At 34.9% G+C, this 20,358-nt stretch overlaps 1 protein-coding gene across 1 annotated transcript in view; it reads right to left on the bottom strand.

The window, feature by feature from the left end:
- The window catches only part of METTL25 (methyltransferase like 25), a 98,686-nt gene that overhangs the window by 64,929 nt on the left and 13,399 nt on the right, over positions 1-20,358 (bottom strand). Inside the window, exons 2-5 of the mRNA XM_079714395.1 lie at positions 13,871-14,035; positions 13,279-13,385; positions 5,498-6,097; positions 2,824-2,971 (exon numbers count right to left, since the gene is read on the bottom strand). Of these exons, the coding sequence (XP_079570521.1) occupies positions 2,824-2,971; positions 5,498-6,097; positions 13,279-13,385; positions 13,871-14,035 (1,020 nt within the window). The remainder of the gene's footprint in view (positions 1-2,823; positions 2,972-5,497; positions 6,098-13,278; positions 13,386-13,870; positions 14,036-20,358) is intronic.

Below are 20,358 nucleotides of genomic sequence, written 5' to 3'. Positions count from 1 at the left end.
GAGCCCGGCAAGAGGAAGGGGTGCTGTAAGGCTTGCCCAGGAATGATTGAGGCCAGAGAGGAGTCCAGGAGCCCCTCTTCGAGCCCTCCCGCAGTCTGTCTGAGCATGCTACCAAATCCCAAAATATCCTAAGACTAACAAAGGCAGCTGTGTCTGAGCCCAGTCCTTCCACACAGTGCCCTTTAGTGCCATCTTTCCCTCTAACTGGAGATCCTCTTCTGTCCCAAGTCTCCAGAGATGGAGAGAAAGTAGGCTTGATGGCTGGTGTGGCTGAGGGGGAGTTACTGGAGCCTGGACCCCAGCCCTGGGTGGGGGAGCCTCTGGGAGTGCATGGGGCAGGCCCTTGCTGTTAGGGACTTTTCCAAGCCGTTAGATGCTGTTTAAAAACAGAAATAAATTGAAGACTAAAGACCCAAAAAAAAAAAAAAAAAAAAAAAAAGAATATTAAACAACTATTTGACTAGGGAAAAAAAAAGGTACCTAAAGACTGACATAAAATGGACAGGCACAGGAGCAACTGGTCACTCTCTTAATTTTTTTCCTACCCTGGCAAGTAGCTTCTGCCAACCCCCTTAAAGAACAGAACTGAAGAACCAGACATCAGATGAAAAATGTACCAATGACATTTCCTGGTTGTCATAAAATAACGATAGCCACTTAAATCTGAATTTCTTTACATACTCAACAAAAACCAGACAGAGAATAGATAAAATTACTCATAAGCCACATGTACACTACGTATTTTGATTTAAATGTAAGTGAAGAAATAAACATCTCAAGCCAGCAGAACCAGCTCTGGGGATCACTCCAGAAGGAGAGTCAGATGTAGAAAAATGTGTGTGACAGAGAACAGAGCGCGCTGCCAAAAGAGAGGATCCCTCTCATGGTGTAAAGTACAGAGATTAGGTCTGAGACCTGATACTGAGCAATGGCTGCAAGGGTCCAGCCCGACCAGAGATGGCAGTCTTAAGACGTATCACCTAAAGAGGAGAGGGAGGCCCTTTGGAAGGGGAAGGCATTTGGGGAGGCATGATGATAAAGTGAAAGAAGGAAGTGGGCAACTGAAATTAAAGATCTCACACTGTAAGACGGTATCTCTGAATTGAAAGACACACCAAGTGGCTACACCTACCCTGAACTAAGCCAGTTATTAAAAAAATCCATTTCATTGTACCTATAGAACAAGAAACTCTTGAACTAAGAACAAAACCTTCCCTACCCCAAATTTTATGATTGCTGATCCAGGAAAACACTTTGCATTTAATATTTTATAAGCTGTACAACTGTGATTGTATTAAAGGTTGTTTTTTTTTTTCATTTCTTTTAGGAAAGATGCACAAAAAGGGCTAAAAAGTAATGTAAATATTTGGGTATATACTTTAGAATAAATAATTTTTTAGGTTTACTTTTCCCCCCAATTTTTATCTTGAAAATTTTTTTTTTTTTTTTTTTTTTCAGTACACGGGCCTCTCACTGTTGTGGCCTCTTCCATTGCGGAGCACAGGCTCCGGATGTGCAGGCTCAGCGGCCATGGCTCACGGGCCCAGCCGCTCCACGGCATGCGGGATCTTCCTGGACCGGGGCACGAACCCATGTCCCCTGCATCAGCAGGCGGACTCCCAACCACTGCGCCACCAGAGAAGCCCCTTGAAAATTTTTTTACTCGGAGAAAAGTTGGAAATAATGGCATGACAAACATATATTCTTCATTTAAATTAAACTATTGTTAACTTTTTGCCAATTTGCTTTCTTTCTCTCACTCTGTGTATCTCTATATATTGGCAATTTTACTTCTGTGTATTTTTCCTAAAAGATACTTTTTAGAACCTTGACATAAAAAATTCAATTAACTCTTTTCCCCAAAAACCTTTGCCAGTTTCAAGGATGACCTGTTTCACCCAGGCAATTTTCAGTAGAATCATACAATCATCATTTTTACCTGTTGGAAATGACTAAATGACAAATAATCAAATTTTTACAGTCATCTGGGTTTTAAAATTGAGAAAAAGAGCAAGCAATACCATCTATATTCACACAACTTCCTGACCTAAACATTCTTAGCAAGGGACACTGGATGTTGATAAACACTTCACTAAACTAACAGAAAAGAGAACTGCTAATATTAATAGATAACCATTTAACCTGAACCAGTGGTTTTGAAACCATGTGTCTAATAAGAGATATAACATATAAAATGGATCAAAGAGGAACTTCAGGAGCTGCTCTGGATGAAGGGTTGTAGGTGCTTTCAGTCCTGTCAACGTACTCTGTACTTTGCTCCTCAGGCACCTTCTCAGCCCAGGGAGCACAGTTTGAATACTATTATTTTCATACAATTGCACAGTTTTCCAGCTTTTAAAAATCATAGTATTTTGACCCTTCAAACTACAGTAAGAAACTTTTTGAGGGGACAAATATCAATATTCGTTACAAAATTGAGAAGGCTTTGGAAATGAAAACAAACCTTGCCCGTTCTATATTTATGACAAAATAACTTAGCTTTACTACCATAGTAAATGTATATCTTACAAATATTTTTAAACAAAAGTTCTCTAAAAATACACCACACAAAAATTTCACATATTTGCAGTTTTCGGCATTCATTAAGACCATACTATAACTAAAAAATCTATAATAAAATACAATGCAAGTGATAGTTCATCAAATTTCATTTGATGTAACATTTCTAAAATTGCAAGAATATCAGATATTATCTCAAATGTTAATTCAAAGTGACAATAATGTCAACAACAAAAAAAGGAGAGATACAAAGCAGCCATTATGCTCAAATAAATAAAATTACGGGATATGAAGAACTTGTACCTTTATGTGGGTTTTCAAACTCTTCAGATAAGAGGTGGTAGCAACAACCCACACTGCAAACTCCCTTGATTTCAGACTTGGAAGTAAATATTCGCAGAGTATTTGGAGCAAGATCACCACAAGTATGCAGACCTACCATCAAACAATCCTTAAAAAATGAGAAGAAAAAATAAATTTTGGAAATTAAAAGGAGGGTTAAGAAACATTTAAATGTTTATTAAAAGATGTAGAGCTTTTTAAAATGATGAAATTTTACCTAGAAAGTATTGTATGTCTTTTATTTTCATAACAAATAACTATTGCCTTTAAAGGCAAAATGACTGATCTTTTACCAAAACTGACATAACTTTCAGTTGATTTTCTAGTGTTTTTGGTTACTTACTCATTTGAATTTTCTCTGGTTTCTTTTACAACTAATATTTGCTTAACGACTACTCAAATTAACGCTGGATCAATACAACGTAGCCTGCATTACTAGGACAAACTTATGATTTGAGACACATTAATACCTTACTAGTCAATTTTAAAAATTCACTTCTTCACCCATACCCATCAAAACTTATAAAACATTGTCATAAAAAAAAATTAAGTGTTGCTAAATCGGCATTTTTACTCCAACACCAAAAGTTTACTTAGTTCATTCACTGCATCAAATATGGCAAGATTAAATTCAATATAAAGTTTTTGTTCTAAATTTTATAACATGAATGTTATGTAAAAATTCTATGAAATGTTCTCCTAATTACCCAAAGCGTACTTTAGATGTATACACATACAGAATGGGTGCATAGGCATGCACTCACAGAATCTTGATCAATATACCATTTGTTTGTTTTAACTCTTCAGTTCCTTAGCTTCCTCTTCTGTAAAATGAGGCTAATAATAGTATCTCACCTCAATGGGTTATTGCAAGACTTTAATAAGTTAATACTGGTAAATGACTTAGTACAATCTCTGGCATCCAATAAAATTCAGTAAATGTCTTCTATTCTTACATCATCATCATCATGTTATAAATTCAAAATAACAGACATTAAGTTGTAATCAAGTATATTTTTATAACTACCTTCAGAACAAATACAATTTTTTCACTTAAGTTATTTTACCAAAAATGTGATTTTAGCCCATATAATGTAGACATAGACAGGGCTGACGTGTTACCTTTCTAAAGAAAATAACTGTACCTGTAAGTTGCTTCAACCTGATAGAACATTCTGTTGCTTCAACCAACATTCTCTTCAAAGCACAATTTCTGGAGTGTTGTGCAACTATTTTGCTTTTCTCAATGATTACATAGTTTGGGTAGGTTTTATTTAGACATTATAATGTTATAAATAAAAAAGGAATTCAGAGAGAAAGGGCTTATTGCTAATTAAGGGTAGATAACAGAGACATAAATCTCTTTTAGGCTAGTTCTCCCTAAATATAACACCAAAATATTTAATCTCATTTTTCAGTGTATTAGTTACACAAGGTTAGTTAAAAATACCAGCAGGTGGCAAACAAAAATACGCAATCAGCATATTATCCTAACAGTAAAATATTTAAGTATTGTATGTGTGTGTTGTAGGGTGGGGAGGAGAGGAGATGGGAGGTATTGGTTAATTCTGGTTACTAAATTGCTACTTAACTAAGGACCCAAGAAATAATCTTCCAGCATATCTTTTATAAGTCAAATTCTTATAAAAGTCTGCATATAGTTTTGATCATATATTTTCCAGAAGACTTTTAAAAACATAAATATATGATAATAAGCACTAAAAATATATACATTTTTAAGTCAGGATAAAGTAATTGGGGCCGTTTAACCCTAACAGAAGGTTAAGCTATAACTTAATTACTGATTTCATATATAGGAAAAACAGTTAATGAGGATTAACCAGTTTCCCATAATTAGTGAAATCCTGAAATACCTGGGAAAAAGAAAAATTCCCCATTCTAAAATGACAGAGCAACAAAACATTGGTTAGCTACCAAACAAGGATTTGAATTTATAAAGAATTCTGGTATCTTTTGTCTATTCATTCTTTAGGGAAGAATTTTCAAAAACTTTAACAAGAGTAGAATAGTATAACTTCAAAGGCTACCCTGTTTTTTTAAAACAATGAGTTAGGCCAAATGATTTCTAAAAACTCCTCTACAATATTGTTTTCACATACAATGTTGCCTTTAAGATATATTATCTCTGCATAACTTGACATACTTGTACTTTAGAAAACGTTCAAATTTTTTAAGAATACACAGAAGTTGGTCTTGCTCAAGAAAACTGCAAATTTGGTTACCAAGGCTAACATTAAACGTAATATTGCCCTAGGTACATCTTTACTTCAAATTTAAATAAAATGTAAGAGCTTTCTTGGATTGGAATTTTAACAACTCATAAATTGCATAACGAGAACTTAGCTGACTAGCTTTTGGATTAGTACTTCTGTTTAATTTAGGCTTACAAATGAGTGGAGGGTACTCCCTTCTGGAAAATCATGATTGTCAGATTGTCAGATTTTGACAGCTGTGGAAATCATGAAAGCCTGAATATAATTTTATTTTCTTGGTCCTTTATATTAATGTAATCAAATAAAATATGCAGGTTAAGTAAGCTACCATTAAAACTTAATTCTATGTCTTAGAACCTTTATATATAAATGAAATTAAGGAATTAAAAAAATAAAATTACCTCCAGATCTTTAATAATATCATGTAGTTCTGAATCAGCAGTGATAAAAGATGTTAAAGGTGAATATATATTGGATTCATTTGACTTTGATGTCACTTTTCTTCTCTCTTTATTTGCTTCAGACATTTTTCTCTTGGGTATACGGGATGAAGAAGTAGGTTCTATGGCATTAATAGGCAAAAGGTCCCTAAGAGAAAAGGCATTTTCAAAACACAAATTTTCTTCTCGATATGAATAAACATGTAGGTTTTCCATTTGTTTTCTGATGTTAGAAATTACAGAGCCTGAAAAATCTTGCAGAAAGTCCGAGGTCGACATCTTTTCTTGATTTGCAGTACTGCTGTTACATACTCCCTCAATATCGGCTTTAAATTTAATTTCATCTTGCGCTTTCCTTTCTTTTGTCATTTGTAATGCCAGTCCATTGACATCTAATTTTGACCGCCTACGATAGACTTTCCAGTGTTTCTTCAGTTTCCTGTTTCTCTCCTCAGCTCCATGAGTATTGGTATTTGAGGAATCAATTCCATAAACTTTTAAGCCATACTTCAAGGACAAAAAGGAGCTTAGGTAGCCTTTTCCAGAACCCAGGTCAATTATCTAAAGAAAACCAGAATGAATTAAAAGGATTTTAGTCAGATGGTAACAGAAAGCATTTGTGATATTTTTTTAAAAAGCAAGTAAAGGAATGTATAATTTATACAACCTGTTATGCTTTTTTTAATTTTAATTTTTGATTACTATTAAAAACCAACAACTCTCATTATTTTTATTCAACATTTTAAGAGAAGTTCTAAGCAGTATAATAATAAGTCAAGGAAAAGATGTAAAAGACATAAATATTGAAAGTAAAATTGTCTTTCTTCATAGATGACATGATTGTATCTGTAGAAAATTCTAAGGAATGCATACAAAAGTTAAAAGAACTAGTAAGTCAAGTTAGCAATGTGTGAAGATACAAGCTCATTAGAAATGAATAATGAACCATCAGAACATATGCATTACAGTAGTAAAGAACAATTAGAAAATAAAATTTAAAACCAATTGAATTAAAATAGCATACAAATAGAAATCTAGGAATAAATTTAACAAAGGTTATGCAAGACCTATACACTGAAAACTATAAAACATTGCATAGGAAAAATTTAAAAGAGCTAAATAAAGATATACCATGTTCATGAAATAGTTAGACTCAATATAAAGATGGAAATTCTGCCACACTGACATATAGATTCAATGCAATCCTAATCAAGATCCCAGCAGGGTTTTTAAAAGAAATTAATAAGCAGATATTAAAATTTATATGAGAAGGCAAAGTACCTAGAATAACCAAAACGATTTTGAAAAGAAAAAATTTGAGGATTTACACTGATTCAGGAATCAATATAAAACTACAGTAATCAAAACAGTGTAGTGCTGGTATAAAAATAGATATATAAATCCATGGAATAAACAGAGTCCAGAAATAGACCCACAGTTATATAGTCAACTGGTTTTTGACAAAACAACTAAAGTAATTCAAAGGAAAAGATAGTCTTTTCAACAAATGGTGTGGGTATAACTGGATGTCTGTATGGGAAAAAAAAGATTTTTGCATGTCATATGCCAATCAGGCATATCTTTAATTCCTGCATATCTTTGTGACATTGGGAGGGAAAAAGATTTCTTATGTAGGACATAAAAAGCATAAACTACAAAGAAATAATTGAAAAATGGACTTCATTAAAATTAAAACCTTTGCTATTCAAAATACATAGTTAAAAAGGGTAAGAAATATTTGCAAAACATATATCTGACTAAGGGTTTGTATCCAGAATATATAAAGAAGTCTAACAACTCAATAATAAGACAAGCCACCAATTAAAAAATGGGCAGAACATTTGAACACACACTTCACTGAAGAAGATATACAAATGACCACTATAAAAAGATGCCCAATATCACTACTCTTTTGGGAACTGCAAACTAAAATCATAATGAGATACACACAAATGTAAAATGGTACAGTCACTTTGGAAAACATCAGCAGTTTACCATAGAGGTAAAGCATACACTTATACTATACAACCTACAAATCCCACTTTGGGCTATTTACCCAAGAGAAATGCAAACATGTCCACAAAGTCTTGTATGTGAATAAATTCATAGAGGCCAAAAAAACTGGTAACAACTCAAATATCCATCAACCAAAGAATTGAAAAACAAATTGTGGTATATCCATACTGTAGCATACTACACCCAAAAATGAGGAACAAAGAGTCAATGCACATAAAAATATTGATGACTCTAAAAACTATGCACTAAAGGATAGTCAGACACAAACATCTACACACTACTTGATTCCATTTATACGATGTTCTAGAAAAGTCAAGCAGAGCAGTAATTCCTTGAGAATGGAGGAGGAAATATCTTGCAAAAGGGTATGAGGAAACTTTTTATGGTGACAGAAATATTTTTTATTACAGTGGCTAAACAACTGCACACAATTACCAAATGCATCAAAGTGTACACCTAGAATTGGTGAATGTATAAATTATACCTCAATAAAACTAAAAATGATAAAAGACATATAAAATTACCAAGATTGTTTACTGTATTGTCATGTCATTTCATAAGAAATAAATGGACAATTACAGAAATATTATCATAGGAAATCATTATCTAATCTCATCATATCTAATCTTTAATTCCTAAAATCAATTAAATCCTGATATAAATATGAGCCACTCAAGGAAAATTTCCTATATTTGAAATAATGCATATCATCAATGAAATCCTCAAAAATTTCAATTCAAGCAAAATTGCAATTCATAGGTAAAACTCCAATAAATGATGTCCACTAAATAAGTGTCTAGCTTACAAATAATTCCCTATGCCCCCTTTTTAATGTTAATCTCTAGGCTAGGTATTATGGGAAATACAGAAGCATTATATATCTTGATCCTAAGGAACTACAATCTAACTGAAGATAACACACTCATGAATACAAGGGCTACAGAGTAGAAATTCTATTAATCAATTTCCTCATATCTGAATCTCTAGAGAAAGCAAAGCTCTCCATTCCCTTCCTTCTACAAAAACACATTCACGGATGCCAATGGCAGCTTAATGCTAGCAACCAATGGGTTGCTTGTAAGCACCAGGACATTTGTTCCCCCCAATACAGATGTTTTCTTACCAAGAGGTAATTGAGTTTGTTCCCAAATCTGCATATAACGATTCCACTTGTGAATGAGGAAAATTTTGGCTGCAAGTAACAGAATATCAAATTTCCATCACTGAGAAAAACTCACCTCACTTAAGAAATCTGGCAGTAGAGTAGTTGAACCAACCAGAGGCTCAACCACATATGGCCTTTGGGCCAATGTATTTGTAATTCCTCTGGTTGCAAGATGGCTGGGGAAAATCTAAGAATCATATCTTTACAACATAATATCTGAAACCCTTTTCAGTAATAGGCAAAATTTCCTAGAAAAATCTATCAGCTCACTTATATCTTACTGACCCAAATTGATTTTTATCCCTCTCCAAATTGGCCTTTCAGTAATATATACAGTGTTAGCAAGAGAATGGCAAACTCTGCAATTAAAGGTTACATAAATCATCATATTTTTGCCTTCAAACCCTCTTATCTGAGTAGCAAAACCTCCACAATCCTGATCTCTTACCCCTTACTCACAACAGTCTTTTCCTTCCTGGATCATCTTATAGGTTTGAAGATAGAGGAGTCTCCAGTGTAATACCTGGTGGGAGGTATCTTCCTTGTTTCCTAATTCTGCTTAGAAGACTTTCTCACAGAAATATTGCTACACATAGTGATTACATTTCTTAATATTAGTATTAGTATGGTACTATACTTCAGATAGGAGAGTTATATTTTGTTGACTGACCTGGAGATCTAACTACTATTATAAGCTAATGATTTTCAAATTTACAACTCCAGTATGGAATTCTACCATGAACTTCATACTCATATCCAACAGTGTATAAGTTAATGACTTTCAAATTTATAACTCCAGTATGGAATTCTACCATGAACTTCATACTCATATCCAACAGTGTACCTAAACATTTCCACTTGAAAATGTCTTATGAGCATCTCAAATTTAACATGTTCAAAACTAAGTTCTTGATAGTCTCTGTAAAACCTACCCCTCCCATAATCTTCTCCATCATAGTTAATAGTCTCTCCATACTTCCAGGTGGAGAACAAGACTCCTTTCTTTCTCTCATACCCTCCACCTGAATTGTGAAAAAATCCATAGTCTTACCAAGGGTATTTCATACCAACTGCATCCTAAGTCTAGGTTATTGCAACAGCCTCCTCAATGATCTCCCTGCTCTCACCTTCCCTCCTTGAGTCTATTCTCAAGAGAGCAAAACAAAGACTGATCATACCACACCTCTAAGTAAAATCTCTCATCACTTCCCTAAACTTATCTCCTGCTACTAACCTCCTTTGTTACTAAGCTTTTTGCCTCAACTCTGGAAGCTCATGCTCACATGAGCTAATTTCTGAAAAGAACCAGCTTGAATGTTTACAAAGACTATGGCGAAGAGTGCAAAGGTAATGGAAATATCGGGGTGGCCAAAAAGTTCGTTCGGGGTTTTCCGTAAGATGTTACAAAAACCCGAGCAAACTTTTTGGCCAACTCAATATTTGCTTCATAACACTCCTCAACACGGCAGTCAGAGTGATCCAGTGGCTCCAATGGCTTCCCACCTCATTCAGGATAAAAGCCCAAATCATCATAATGACCTCTAAGACTCTACAACTTCATGATCTGCTTCTGCCACCCCAACCTCAGCTCCTACTACTCGGTCCTTGCTCTCACCACTGGAGTTAATCTGGCTTCTTGGCTCTTTCAAGAATACAACAAGTGGGGCCTCCCTGGTGGCTCAGTGGTTAGGAATCCATCTGTCAATGCAGGGGCCATGGGTTCGAGCCCTGGTCCGGGAAGATCCCACATGCCGCGGAGCAACTAAGCCCGCGTGCCTAGAGCTCGTGCTCCACAACAAGAGAAGACCGTGCACCACAACCAAGAGTAGCCCCCTCTTGCCACAACTAGAGAAAGCCCACACGCAGCAACGAAGACCCAATGCAGCCATAAATAAATAAATTAATTAATTAAAAAAAAAAGAATACACCAAGTATATTCCCGCTTTAGGGCCATTGAATGTGTTATTCCCTCCATCTAAGATATTTTTCATCCGGATATTCTAATGGATAACTCTCTTACCTCTTGAAGGAGGTCTTAACTCAAATGCTATCTTTACAATGAGGTCTTACTTGCCCCTCTCTTCCTAATCAAAAGCTTTAATCCCCCATCCCTGAATCAGCTACTTCCTTTTTATTTTTTTTCTCCTTAAAGTATATCAACATATACAATAAAATATAATGATTTTATTATCTATCTCTCCTCATTAGAGTATAAATGCCATAAAGGCAAAGATATGTTTTGTTTTGTTTTGTTTACTACTGTATCCTCAGCATCTATAACGGCACCTGTCACATGGTAGGAGCCAAAGAAATATTTAATAAATGAACGCATGCATGCAAGTGTGAATGAATGAACATATTTTAGAAATAAAAATTAAGAAGTAAGAAGGCTTGGTAATGGGGATGAGAGAGGCAAAGGTTTTTGGCATGTAGGGAGCAATGTGGTTGAGGCAAAAGTAAGTTGTTTTTTTTTCTTCTCTAGTTCTTTTTGGTCACTAGTAAAGTTAAGATTTTAGTATCTGGGTTTCCAACTATCCCCATGAAACCTACATTTATTAAATCTGCTTCTTAAAAGGAAAAATAGTATACACATAATACATTTCAAACTTAACTATTTTGAGAATCAAATATTGCTATTCAGTAATTTCAAGAGAAAGACCCTGTATGTCTTTAATACAGGTTTTTTTCACTCACTAGAAACAATCTCCATCACCATGAAAAAAGTTCCCTTAGAGAAGGTCTAACATGAAACATTATGCTATTTCAAATTTTTTTTCTCTGCACTTTAGAAATAAAATAAGTCCACTTTGTTAATTTAAAGTTATTTACTATGTAATATTTCATATAAATAAAAGAATAAATGTAGTTGAAATGTAAAGTTATAAAGCACAATAATACCCCTCGAAGATTTAAGTATAAGTGATTTATTTGAGAGGTGAAGAAAACACTGACAGGAAAATAGAGAAGAGAAAAAAGAGAAAGGAAGACAGCCCAGTAAAAGGTATGTTCTTAAGGAAAATACCACTTTAGGACAACCTGGGTTTAATCACACTGAGAAACTTGGAGAGCTACTGTAGAACACATATCTCATAGTCATCCCACCTGGAAAGTCCAGGAGTTGATGTATCTGTTTATCAACGTGTATTAGTCATTAATTCAAGGATGCTCACAGGGAGGAATTAATCCCCAGAACTTGTATGCAGGAAGTGCCATGCTTCAGCAGACAGAGAAAACCCACAGGAAAAGAAATGTAGAAACTGCCAGGTAGAAAGCAGCCTGGCACACCATGAAATGGTGAGGCCCAAGAGTATCTGAATAAGGCATCCAGTAGCGTCTGCTATATCCATGAACCTACTAGCCGTCCTAAGGACTAGAATGTTAGTACTTCCATTCCATATAACTATGTTTTCTTTCCATATCCCATCTCCCTGCTTCCCCTACCAGAGGTAACAACTATTCTCAAATTATTGTTTATGATTCCCTTGCTTCTTTAATGGGTTTTGTGCATATATTTTTTGCATTAAGAATATACCATTATTTTGCTTAAGAGCTTTTTAAATATGATACCATAAAACACGTAGTCTTCTGTAAATTGCTTATTTTTCCCGTTCATTTTTATGTTTCTAATATTCATCCATGTGTTACGTACAGCAGCAGTTTGTTAAATTTTACTGCGCACTTGCCCTTTTTACTCCGGTTGAGTATTACTGTCATGGTGAGCCTGTTACCGATCCTGATAGGTACTGCTTAGATATGATACACTGGAGAAAAGGCTGAAAACTATTACCTCAGCTCTTGCCTTTTAGTTCCTACTCTAGGGATCTATGTTGCCATAAGTGGTTCTGCATACCTGGCGCAAGCTGTGATCGTTTTCTAATCAATCTCAAACTCTCCACAAGTCTGAAAGAATACATGGAAAAGATTCTAACACCTAATAAAAACTGAAGAAGGGAAAAAATCCTCCATTACCCCCATAGATGTTCTTGTAGGGGTAAGAAACATAACTTACTATTTTTATAGGCCAATGGAGGCAATCACTGATTTTATTTTAACATCTATGTTCAGACATTACTAGCCTTCACAAAGGCTATTTTTTTACAACAGGAATGCATTATAATTCTGACACTATGGAAGAATCCAAGTTTCTTTATGTTACAATAATGAGGCAGGTGCCCCAGACCACAGCATGGTAACCAAGGTCCTTGAGAACACCTAGTGGTAAACAATTTTGCAGAATGCCATCTTCATAATGCTGCCTCAAATTGGAGTTACAACATAAGAAAAAGAGAATTACCATAGCTTCTGTCCACTCTGAAAAGAGTGAAATTTGTGGCAAAACATTAACAGTTATATCTTATTTTTAGTATAAATTTGTTTTTATTGCAGCATATTGGGAAATGAGAGCATTTTTAAAGGATCAGATGTGATGTGACATCTCATATCAGCTATTACTTAATGACATTTTAAAGGCTAGACAGTGATAGTAGAAAAGGACATTTGAATGATACCCCCCAAAATGGCAATAATTTTAACACATGAATGTATAGGGAAATACTCTTACCTGCTTTATTCCACAGTAATCAGCAATACTGCTGATGAGCTCTGACATTGCCTGAACTTCATGAGATTTTTTCAAATTCATAAACTCATCTAGCTTCACATTTTCATCTGAACAAAAATAAAACAAAATTAAAGTACTGCTACTAAAGAAACAAAACTTAATAAGAATCATCAGTTGATGCTCATATTTTCTATAAATAAATATGAAAATAATACAGAGATCCTATTGCAGTGTCTGTATGATGGATCTCTATTAGTTTAGCTGCTATGAATCATATTTAAATTAATAAAATGAAAAGACTCATATAACATTATTAAAAATGTTCCTTGAAATATAAAACAATTAACTACAAAGGAAAAGACTGATAACTAGACTACGATGTAGGAAAAAAATGTGGCGATCTATACCTAAGTTTTCTGTTTAATATGGTGCATAAGAAAACCTACTCATTTAGAACAAATCACTCTATCGGGGCTCATGATATAAGGTCTAACAATAAATTAAGAACATGTTGGAAATGTATACACATATGAACAATATATTGCTTCTAAATGCCTAAAAAACATACATACACACACACAAACACACCTACCAGTTCTCTGTTTTTGATTTCCACGAAGGGCTACAAGCAACTGTTCAAAAGGAGTACATATTCCCAAGTTTTGTACAGAATAATATTTAGCAGCCAGAGCGAAGGCTTCCACACTCACCAGCTTCTGGGAAGTTTCACAAAATATTTTTGGAAAATCAGTAATATCTAAAAAAATCAAGATAAAAAGAATTGTTAGCAACAAAATAAATAATCACTAGCTAATTTGTTGGAGATTTAAAAAACAAAAAACAAAAATCACCGATCTTATAACAAACTATAATATTTTCATTTTGGTGTGAATTTTGGCAATATCACTAATGGTTCCACTATATTTGTTATTTAAACTATTAGCTATTTGTAGCAGCCAGTTTCCTCTTTAATACACTATACCATTATACACTTAGATTCCAAATTAAAATTTGTCCTTTTTGTTGTTTCTTTAAAAGCCAAAAAAAAAAAAAGAAAGAAAGAAGTTTAATACCGTGTTAAACTGTAATGTACTCATTAAATTTATGAATGGTCCTGGCTGACGTACAACTGCGAATTTAAAGGAGGTCAGTCCATCAAATGTTGTTACTCCCTGTCCACACTGCAGGTAGAACAACAGCAATATTCTCAATGGTATAAATGTTATTGTAAAACAGCTCCTGCATCATTTGGACCATGTAGAATTGTGTGGGTGTGTGTGTATATGTGTTCAACGCACTGTCAATACGACTTCTAAAACTAATCTGGTTATGATTAGGTGAAAACAGTTCATTTTCTTCCCATAGCCAGTTTCAAACCAGACATTGTCTAAGCTTCATACAGAAACTACTGATAGTTGCTGAATGCTCACTTTAGAAGAGTAAACTGCCACACTGTTTGCAACATCCAGTGTCCCTCTCTGCGTGAGGATCATTCACCCTGTTGAACTCAGATGTGGTTACATCTCCCAAGGTGAACTATGCCATTTTCAGGCAGAAGTTTTAAAAATATCAAAAGAGTCACTACATTTTCTTTGCCCAGAGGTGCAATTGTCAAGATAGAACCTGCCTCAGCCTGAGTCCCCAAGTGACGACAACAAAGGCATCACTGCTGTCAAACTACAATGAACATGTGGCATACATGAATAGTAACCTTCACTGTTTTTAGTCACTGAGTTTTTAGGCTTATTACTGTAGCATAATCTTGCCTATTCTAATGGATACACATCAGTACAGATTTGCTTTTTATTTGTTCAGTTTCATTTTCCTACAGCCATTTTTAATGCATATTAATTTATTTATGAAGGTTTAAAAAAAGGCATTCTGATATGTATTAGTAGTTCAAAGAAACTCTTTGGATGGAGTAGTCCATTTACCGAAAATTATTTTTAATAACTAAAAAAAGTACATCCAGTGGTTAAATAAAGCATTTAAAATGTTCACCTTACAAAAGCATGGTGCAATTCTGGGAACAACTTAGGTCCTATCAGAAAAATCATACTATATGCTATGAAGTTCATTCTAGCTAGCTGATACTCCAAAGTTACCTATGAAATTATAAAAACCTGCTTAAACACAAAAAACAGTGATGCTCCCTGGCAAAAATTAAAAGCAAGAAAATTGAAGAAGGCTTGCAGAATGCTAACTAAATAACTAAAAACTACATGTTTAAGACAGTACCTTTTGAAAGCTAATATCTATTAAGTTGATGGTAGCAATGTTTACCAAATTAATTAACTAGAAAATCAGCAGAGATGTATAACTTCCATTTCTGAATCTATTAAATGGAAATTTAAACTACAAGATTACTATAGTGCGTTTATGTAAGATACATTTTGTGTATTATATAAAGTTCTTTCGACATTTTACAAACTGAATTTACTAATGCAGCCAAAAAGTAATAAAATCCACATCAAAATATTTAGGCATGATACAGAGGGGAAAACTCAGTCCACTATTAAGCGAGCCTCTCAGGTTTAAGGGCAGTCTCAACATCCCCAAGTTCCAGGGTGCAATTTCTTAGCATGTGATAGAATAAGAGTAGGAAATTTCAAAGTGCAGAGGGGCTATTATAGTAGTCAGTTATTGGACAATGCTGCCAACAGAAAGACATGTTATGTTTCTGTTGGAAAAGTAAAGCTTCAAATCAATTTAACTATCCTACTGAAAATATTTGAAAAAATTCCAATCCAAGCCAAATTAATGTTGTTAATTTGCTTTTAATTATAGGCCTCCTAGTAATTTCAGAAATTTGGAGATCTAAACTGCAAAGATATTAAATTTTTAACAATGTTTCCTTTTATAAAAAGGTTAGTGTTCTGATTCAGTCCATTGGTTTATGTCATTTAAGGCTACACCAGTTTATTCAGATAGTCTAGAACTCTGTGAAAAAAATCTTTTTGAATTATGAAAATATAGCTTTTGTAACTTTGTTTTCAAATGATCCAGCTTCCATTACTTGCGATTTTTAGAGATTCAGAGAGATGAAAGGTGTCAATGATCTTGTCTTTACTTCTATCTCTGAAACAGTATGTGAGAAAAGTTCCGTGGTGATGGTAATAGTATCCGTAGTCCTCATAGTGCATTCCCAGATACTTGCACACTGAGTTTGGGTTTGGCAACTAGCAAAATAAAAACCACAGTGTTACCCAACTTATTACTTAACTTCTTAATTAAATTTTTTACACAGGGAAAGCTTCATTTTTAAATTTGATACCCATTGCACCTGCATATTCTGCGGTTTGATTGTTTTGCCAATATCTCCCTCTACTGGAAGTACTTGTTCTGCTTTATTACATGCTCTGTCTTTATTTACTCTTATTTTTTGTACACCCACAGAAGTTTCTTACAAGACAGGTTATTTGGGCATGAGGGAGCAAAGGCACCAGAGAGGCAAGGGAGAAGTTAATTCTATTAAATATGATATCAGTATATCCCTATCCTTTTTTTTTTTTTTTACAGCAGAGATCAATATACAAGGAAAGATAGAAAGGTTATACATACACATGTTGGATTATGAAAATTTCAAGATAGAGAAATGAATAATAATGTTTCTAAGCTAAAAATAAAATAGAAACAATCAATGAATATATAATATTGACATTTAAAATAAATAAAATTTCAAAACTAAATGTCTGGTATTTTACTTGAATATTATCTAGCACTTTAAGGAAGACAGAGTACTGTTAGGATTCACAATTAACTCACCACTATTATTGCTAACATTTATTGCACGTATACTATGGGCCAGGCACTGTGCCAAACAGTTGACATTGAATGGAACGGACTTATAAGCTAGGTACATCGTGCTCATATCCCCACTTACAGAGGCTGCAATTTAGCCAGGTTCACACAAACACTAAGTAGCAAGGCATGTGAACCAAGGCTGTGTGCAGACCTTGTTCTTTTTTTTGTTGTTGCTGTTTTTGTTTTTTGTTTTTGCGGTACACGGGCCTCTCACTGTTGTGGCCTCTCCCGTTGTGGAGCACAGGCTCCGGACGCGCAGGCTCAGAGGCCATGGCTCACGGGCCTAGCCGCTCCGCAGCATGTGGGATCTTTCCCAGACCAGGGCACGAACCCGTGTCCCCTGCATCGGCAGGCGGACTCTCAACCACTGCGCCACCAGGGAAGCCCCAGACCTTGCTCTTAATTCCCACATTTGATCAACACGCCACTGCAGTGAGTAACAAATGAAATCAGGAAAGACAGCAGTTAAAAAAGTGCTAGGCAGACTGACTGTCAGAATCAGGTCTAACAAGAATTCCCTCTGGCAGAGATCAATACATGGTAATATCTTAAGACAGTTTCAAACTCATTTATCTTCTTAATTCTTTCACTTCCCTCACTCCCCTCAACACCTCCCTCTTTACCAGAAGTGATTTTAAGATTTCATGAAATAAAAAGAGTAATTTCTACATTTAAAACAACTGATAAGTCTCTGAAAAGAAAATTAAAAGTTTTTATGATAAGATGTTGTTGTAGTTATCCATTTCTAGAAACAAAGTATCCCTACTGCCTCACGCCCAGTTGTAAGGCAACAATACCTTGCATATACCAGGTATTCAGTAAGTAGGTAACCAATGAAGGGATGAACGAAAGAAATTCCTCAACACATTTACTACTGTAGCATCACCAGGTACACTGAGAGAAACAAATGCTAAGATTCCGGGGTAGTAATTTTCACTGAGGCTACTACAGGGACTCCAACAGCACTTCTGAGCCTGTTAGAAGAACGTAAAACCTCATCTCAGCCCTAATGCTTACAATCACAAGGTGAGACAAAAGTGATTTAAAACATTTAGAATGTGATATAAACTACAATTATGTGCTAAATTCTGACGTTTAACTGTGTTACAGGGGTTAGGGCAAAGGTCACTACTGTTATTATCACACACCCTAGAAATGTCCTGTGGTCCAGAATTTCAAGAAGTCAACAGTGCCCTCTTAATACCAATCTTCACAAGGACATAGAAATGTTACGGACTCATTTCTACGTGTCCTACAATGTCTCCAATTCAAAACGCCCAAAACGGAGCTGAAAGCTCTCAAGCTCACCAAACCTTTCCCTTTTCCTATTTGCTATGCTGTTTCACAGTGTCATCAGTGGCCCAGTGCTCACGTGAACAGTCTACGCCATCTTAACTGCTCCTTGTACCCTCAATGCATACCCAGCCGCCCATTACACCTAATGTGGGAATGTCTTTCATTTGGGACCCCCACCACCGCCGTGGGTCCAGCTCCATTAGTACCGCCAGTGTTACCACAGTAGTGATTTCCTTCCTTATCAGGAGAACTCCCATAGCAGAAAGCTCAGTAAGTGTTGGTTGAGCTGAGTTGAACATGTTTTCTAAAATGGAAATCTACTTATATTCAATGCAAGTTTAATTATACATTTTAAGGCTTTGGCTTCTACCAACGGTTGACTTTAGGCTTCAATCTTTTATACTTGTTTAGTAGACTTCAGTCAAAAGTTAAAGCTGTCTTGCTGAACTATGAAAATTATATATAGGATGTGTTAAATTTTATGAATGCTTAAGTATATCCATAACCCTATAATCTATTTAAGAAAGAAACAGAATATATACTGTTGCTTTTTAAAATAAGTCAATGTATATCACTCCATTATGTGCTAGGAAACTTTTTGCATAAGCTCCAACATAATTTATGGCTGCATATGAAATGAAAAAATATGTTATCTCAACATGTAAACCATGCTCTTAGAAAGAATGATATGATTAACAAAAATTGACATGCATATCCTTATTGTGCCAATATTAACATTACACTGAATGTTCCATTACATGGAACCATTTCAAAAGCATTTTCACATTTAACTAAGTTTTTATAGAAATCAAATTAAATATAAAAACAGGAAAATCTAACCACAGTATTACTACTCTAACAAACCCTTTTCATAGTTTAATTAGAAGGAAAGTAAAAATATACAAAGAAACAGAAGTTTAGAAAATTGATTTCGTATATAAAAAATAAACTTGTTAAAAAGTAAACAATTCTGGGATGCCTACTATGTGCAAGGTAATAACTGAACCTGATAAAGCTAATCTGTTAACAACTCGTGATCCATCTACGGGATATAGTGTCTTATCACTTACGAGGCATGTGGGCAACGAATGTTCAGTGTGGATTCCAGGGGGCTCAGCAATTCCCAGTTAGAATTCTTTTGAGATGCCACATGGGATGCGCTTACTCAGGTCTTGGCACTTGTTTTTTCCTCTGTCTGATACCATCTTCTCTCAGATAGTTTCATGGTTCTCTCTCTCACTTCCTTTAGGTCTTTAATCAAATGTCACCATTTCAGTGAAAACTTCTCTGACAACCCTATTTAAAACTGTAACCTCACTCAACTCTCATTCCTCACTGATCCTGTATCAATGTTTTATAGCACTTATCACCATCTGACATAGTAAGTAACATGAAGGAGGACACAGATTTTTGTTTACTGCTGTATCCTGAGAACCTAGAATGATGCTTGTCATAGCACATACTCAATGAATGAATGGGTAAATGAATGAGCAAGAACTAGGTCTGAATTCTGGTTCTCAGACTGCCTCTCCCTCTGTGGCCATGAGCAATCTATTTATCTGCTAAGACTTGATATCTTCATCTATTAAATGGGGGCAAATATCTACTTTACAGTATTTTAAGGAATACACATATATATGCACATAGGCATATATGTAAATATGTACATATACATATAGACATGTAAGTATTTAATTACACACACACCCGCACACACACACACACCATCCTAAAACAGTGCCTAGAATATAGTAGGCAACTCCCAAAGCACAAAGCCCGAATTAAGTAACTGAGTGTCCTAACACAGCACTTGGGACTTTGTTGGAAGAATGTAGGGCAGAAAATACTCAAATATTTAGGCCCAGAATACCATATAGGCTACTAGAGAAGAACTTGAAACAATGATCAATACAAACATTCAGTTTCTAAACACGGGGCCTGCTGGGAGAAAGGAAGTTTGGGCTCTGGAAGTTGGATGCA

Source organism: Hyperoodon ampullatus, assembly GCF_949752795.1.
Source record: "Hyperoodon ampullatus genome assembly, chromosome: 11".
NCBI lineage: Eukaryota > Metazoa > Chordata > Mammalia > Artiodactyla > Ziphiidae > Hyperoodon > Hyperoodon ampullatus.
The sequence above is the reverse complement of the archived record's forward strand: the minus strand, read 5'-3'. Positions and strand labels throughout refer to the sequence as shown.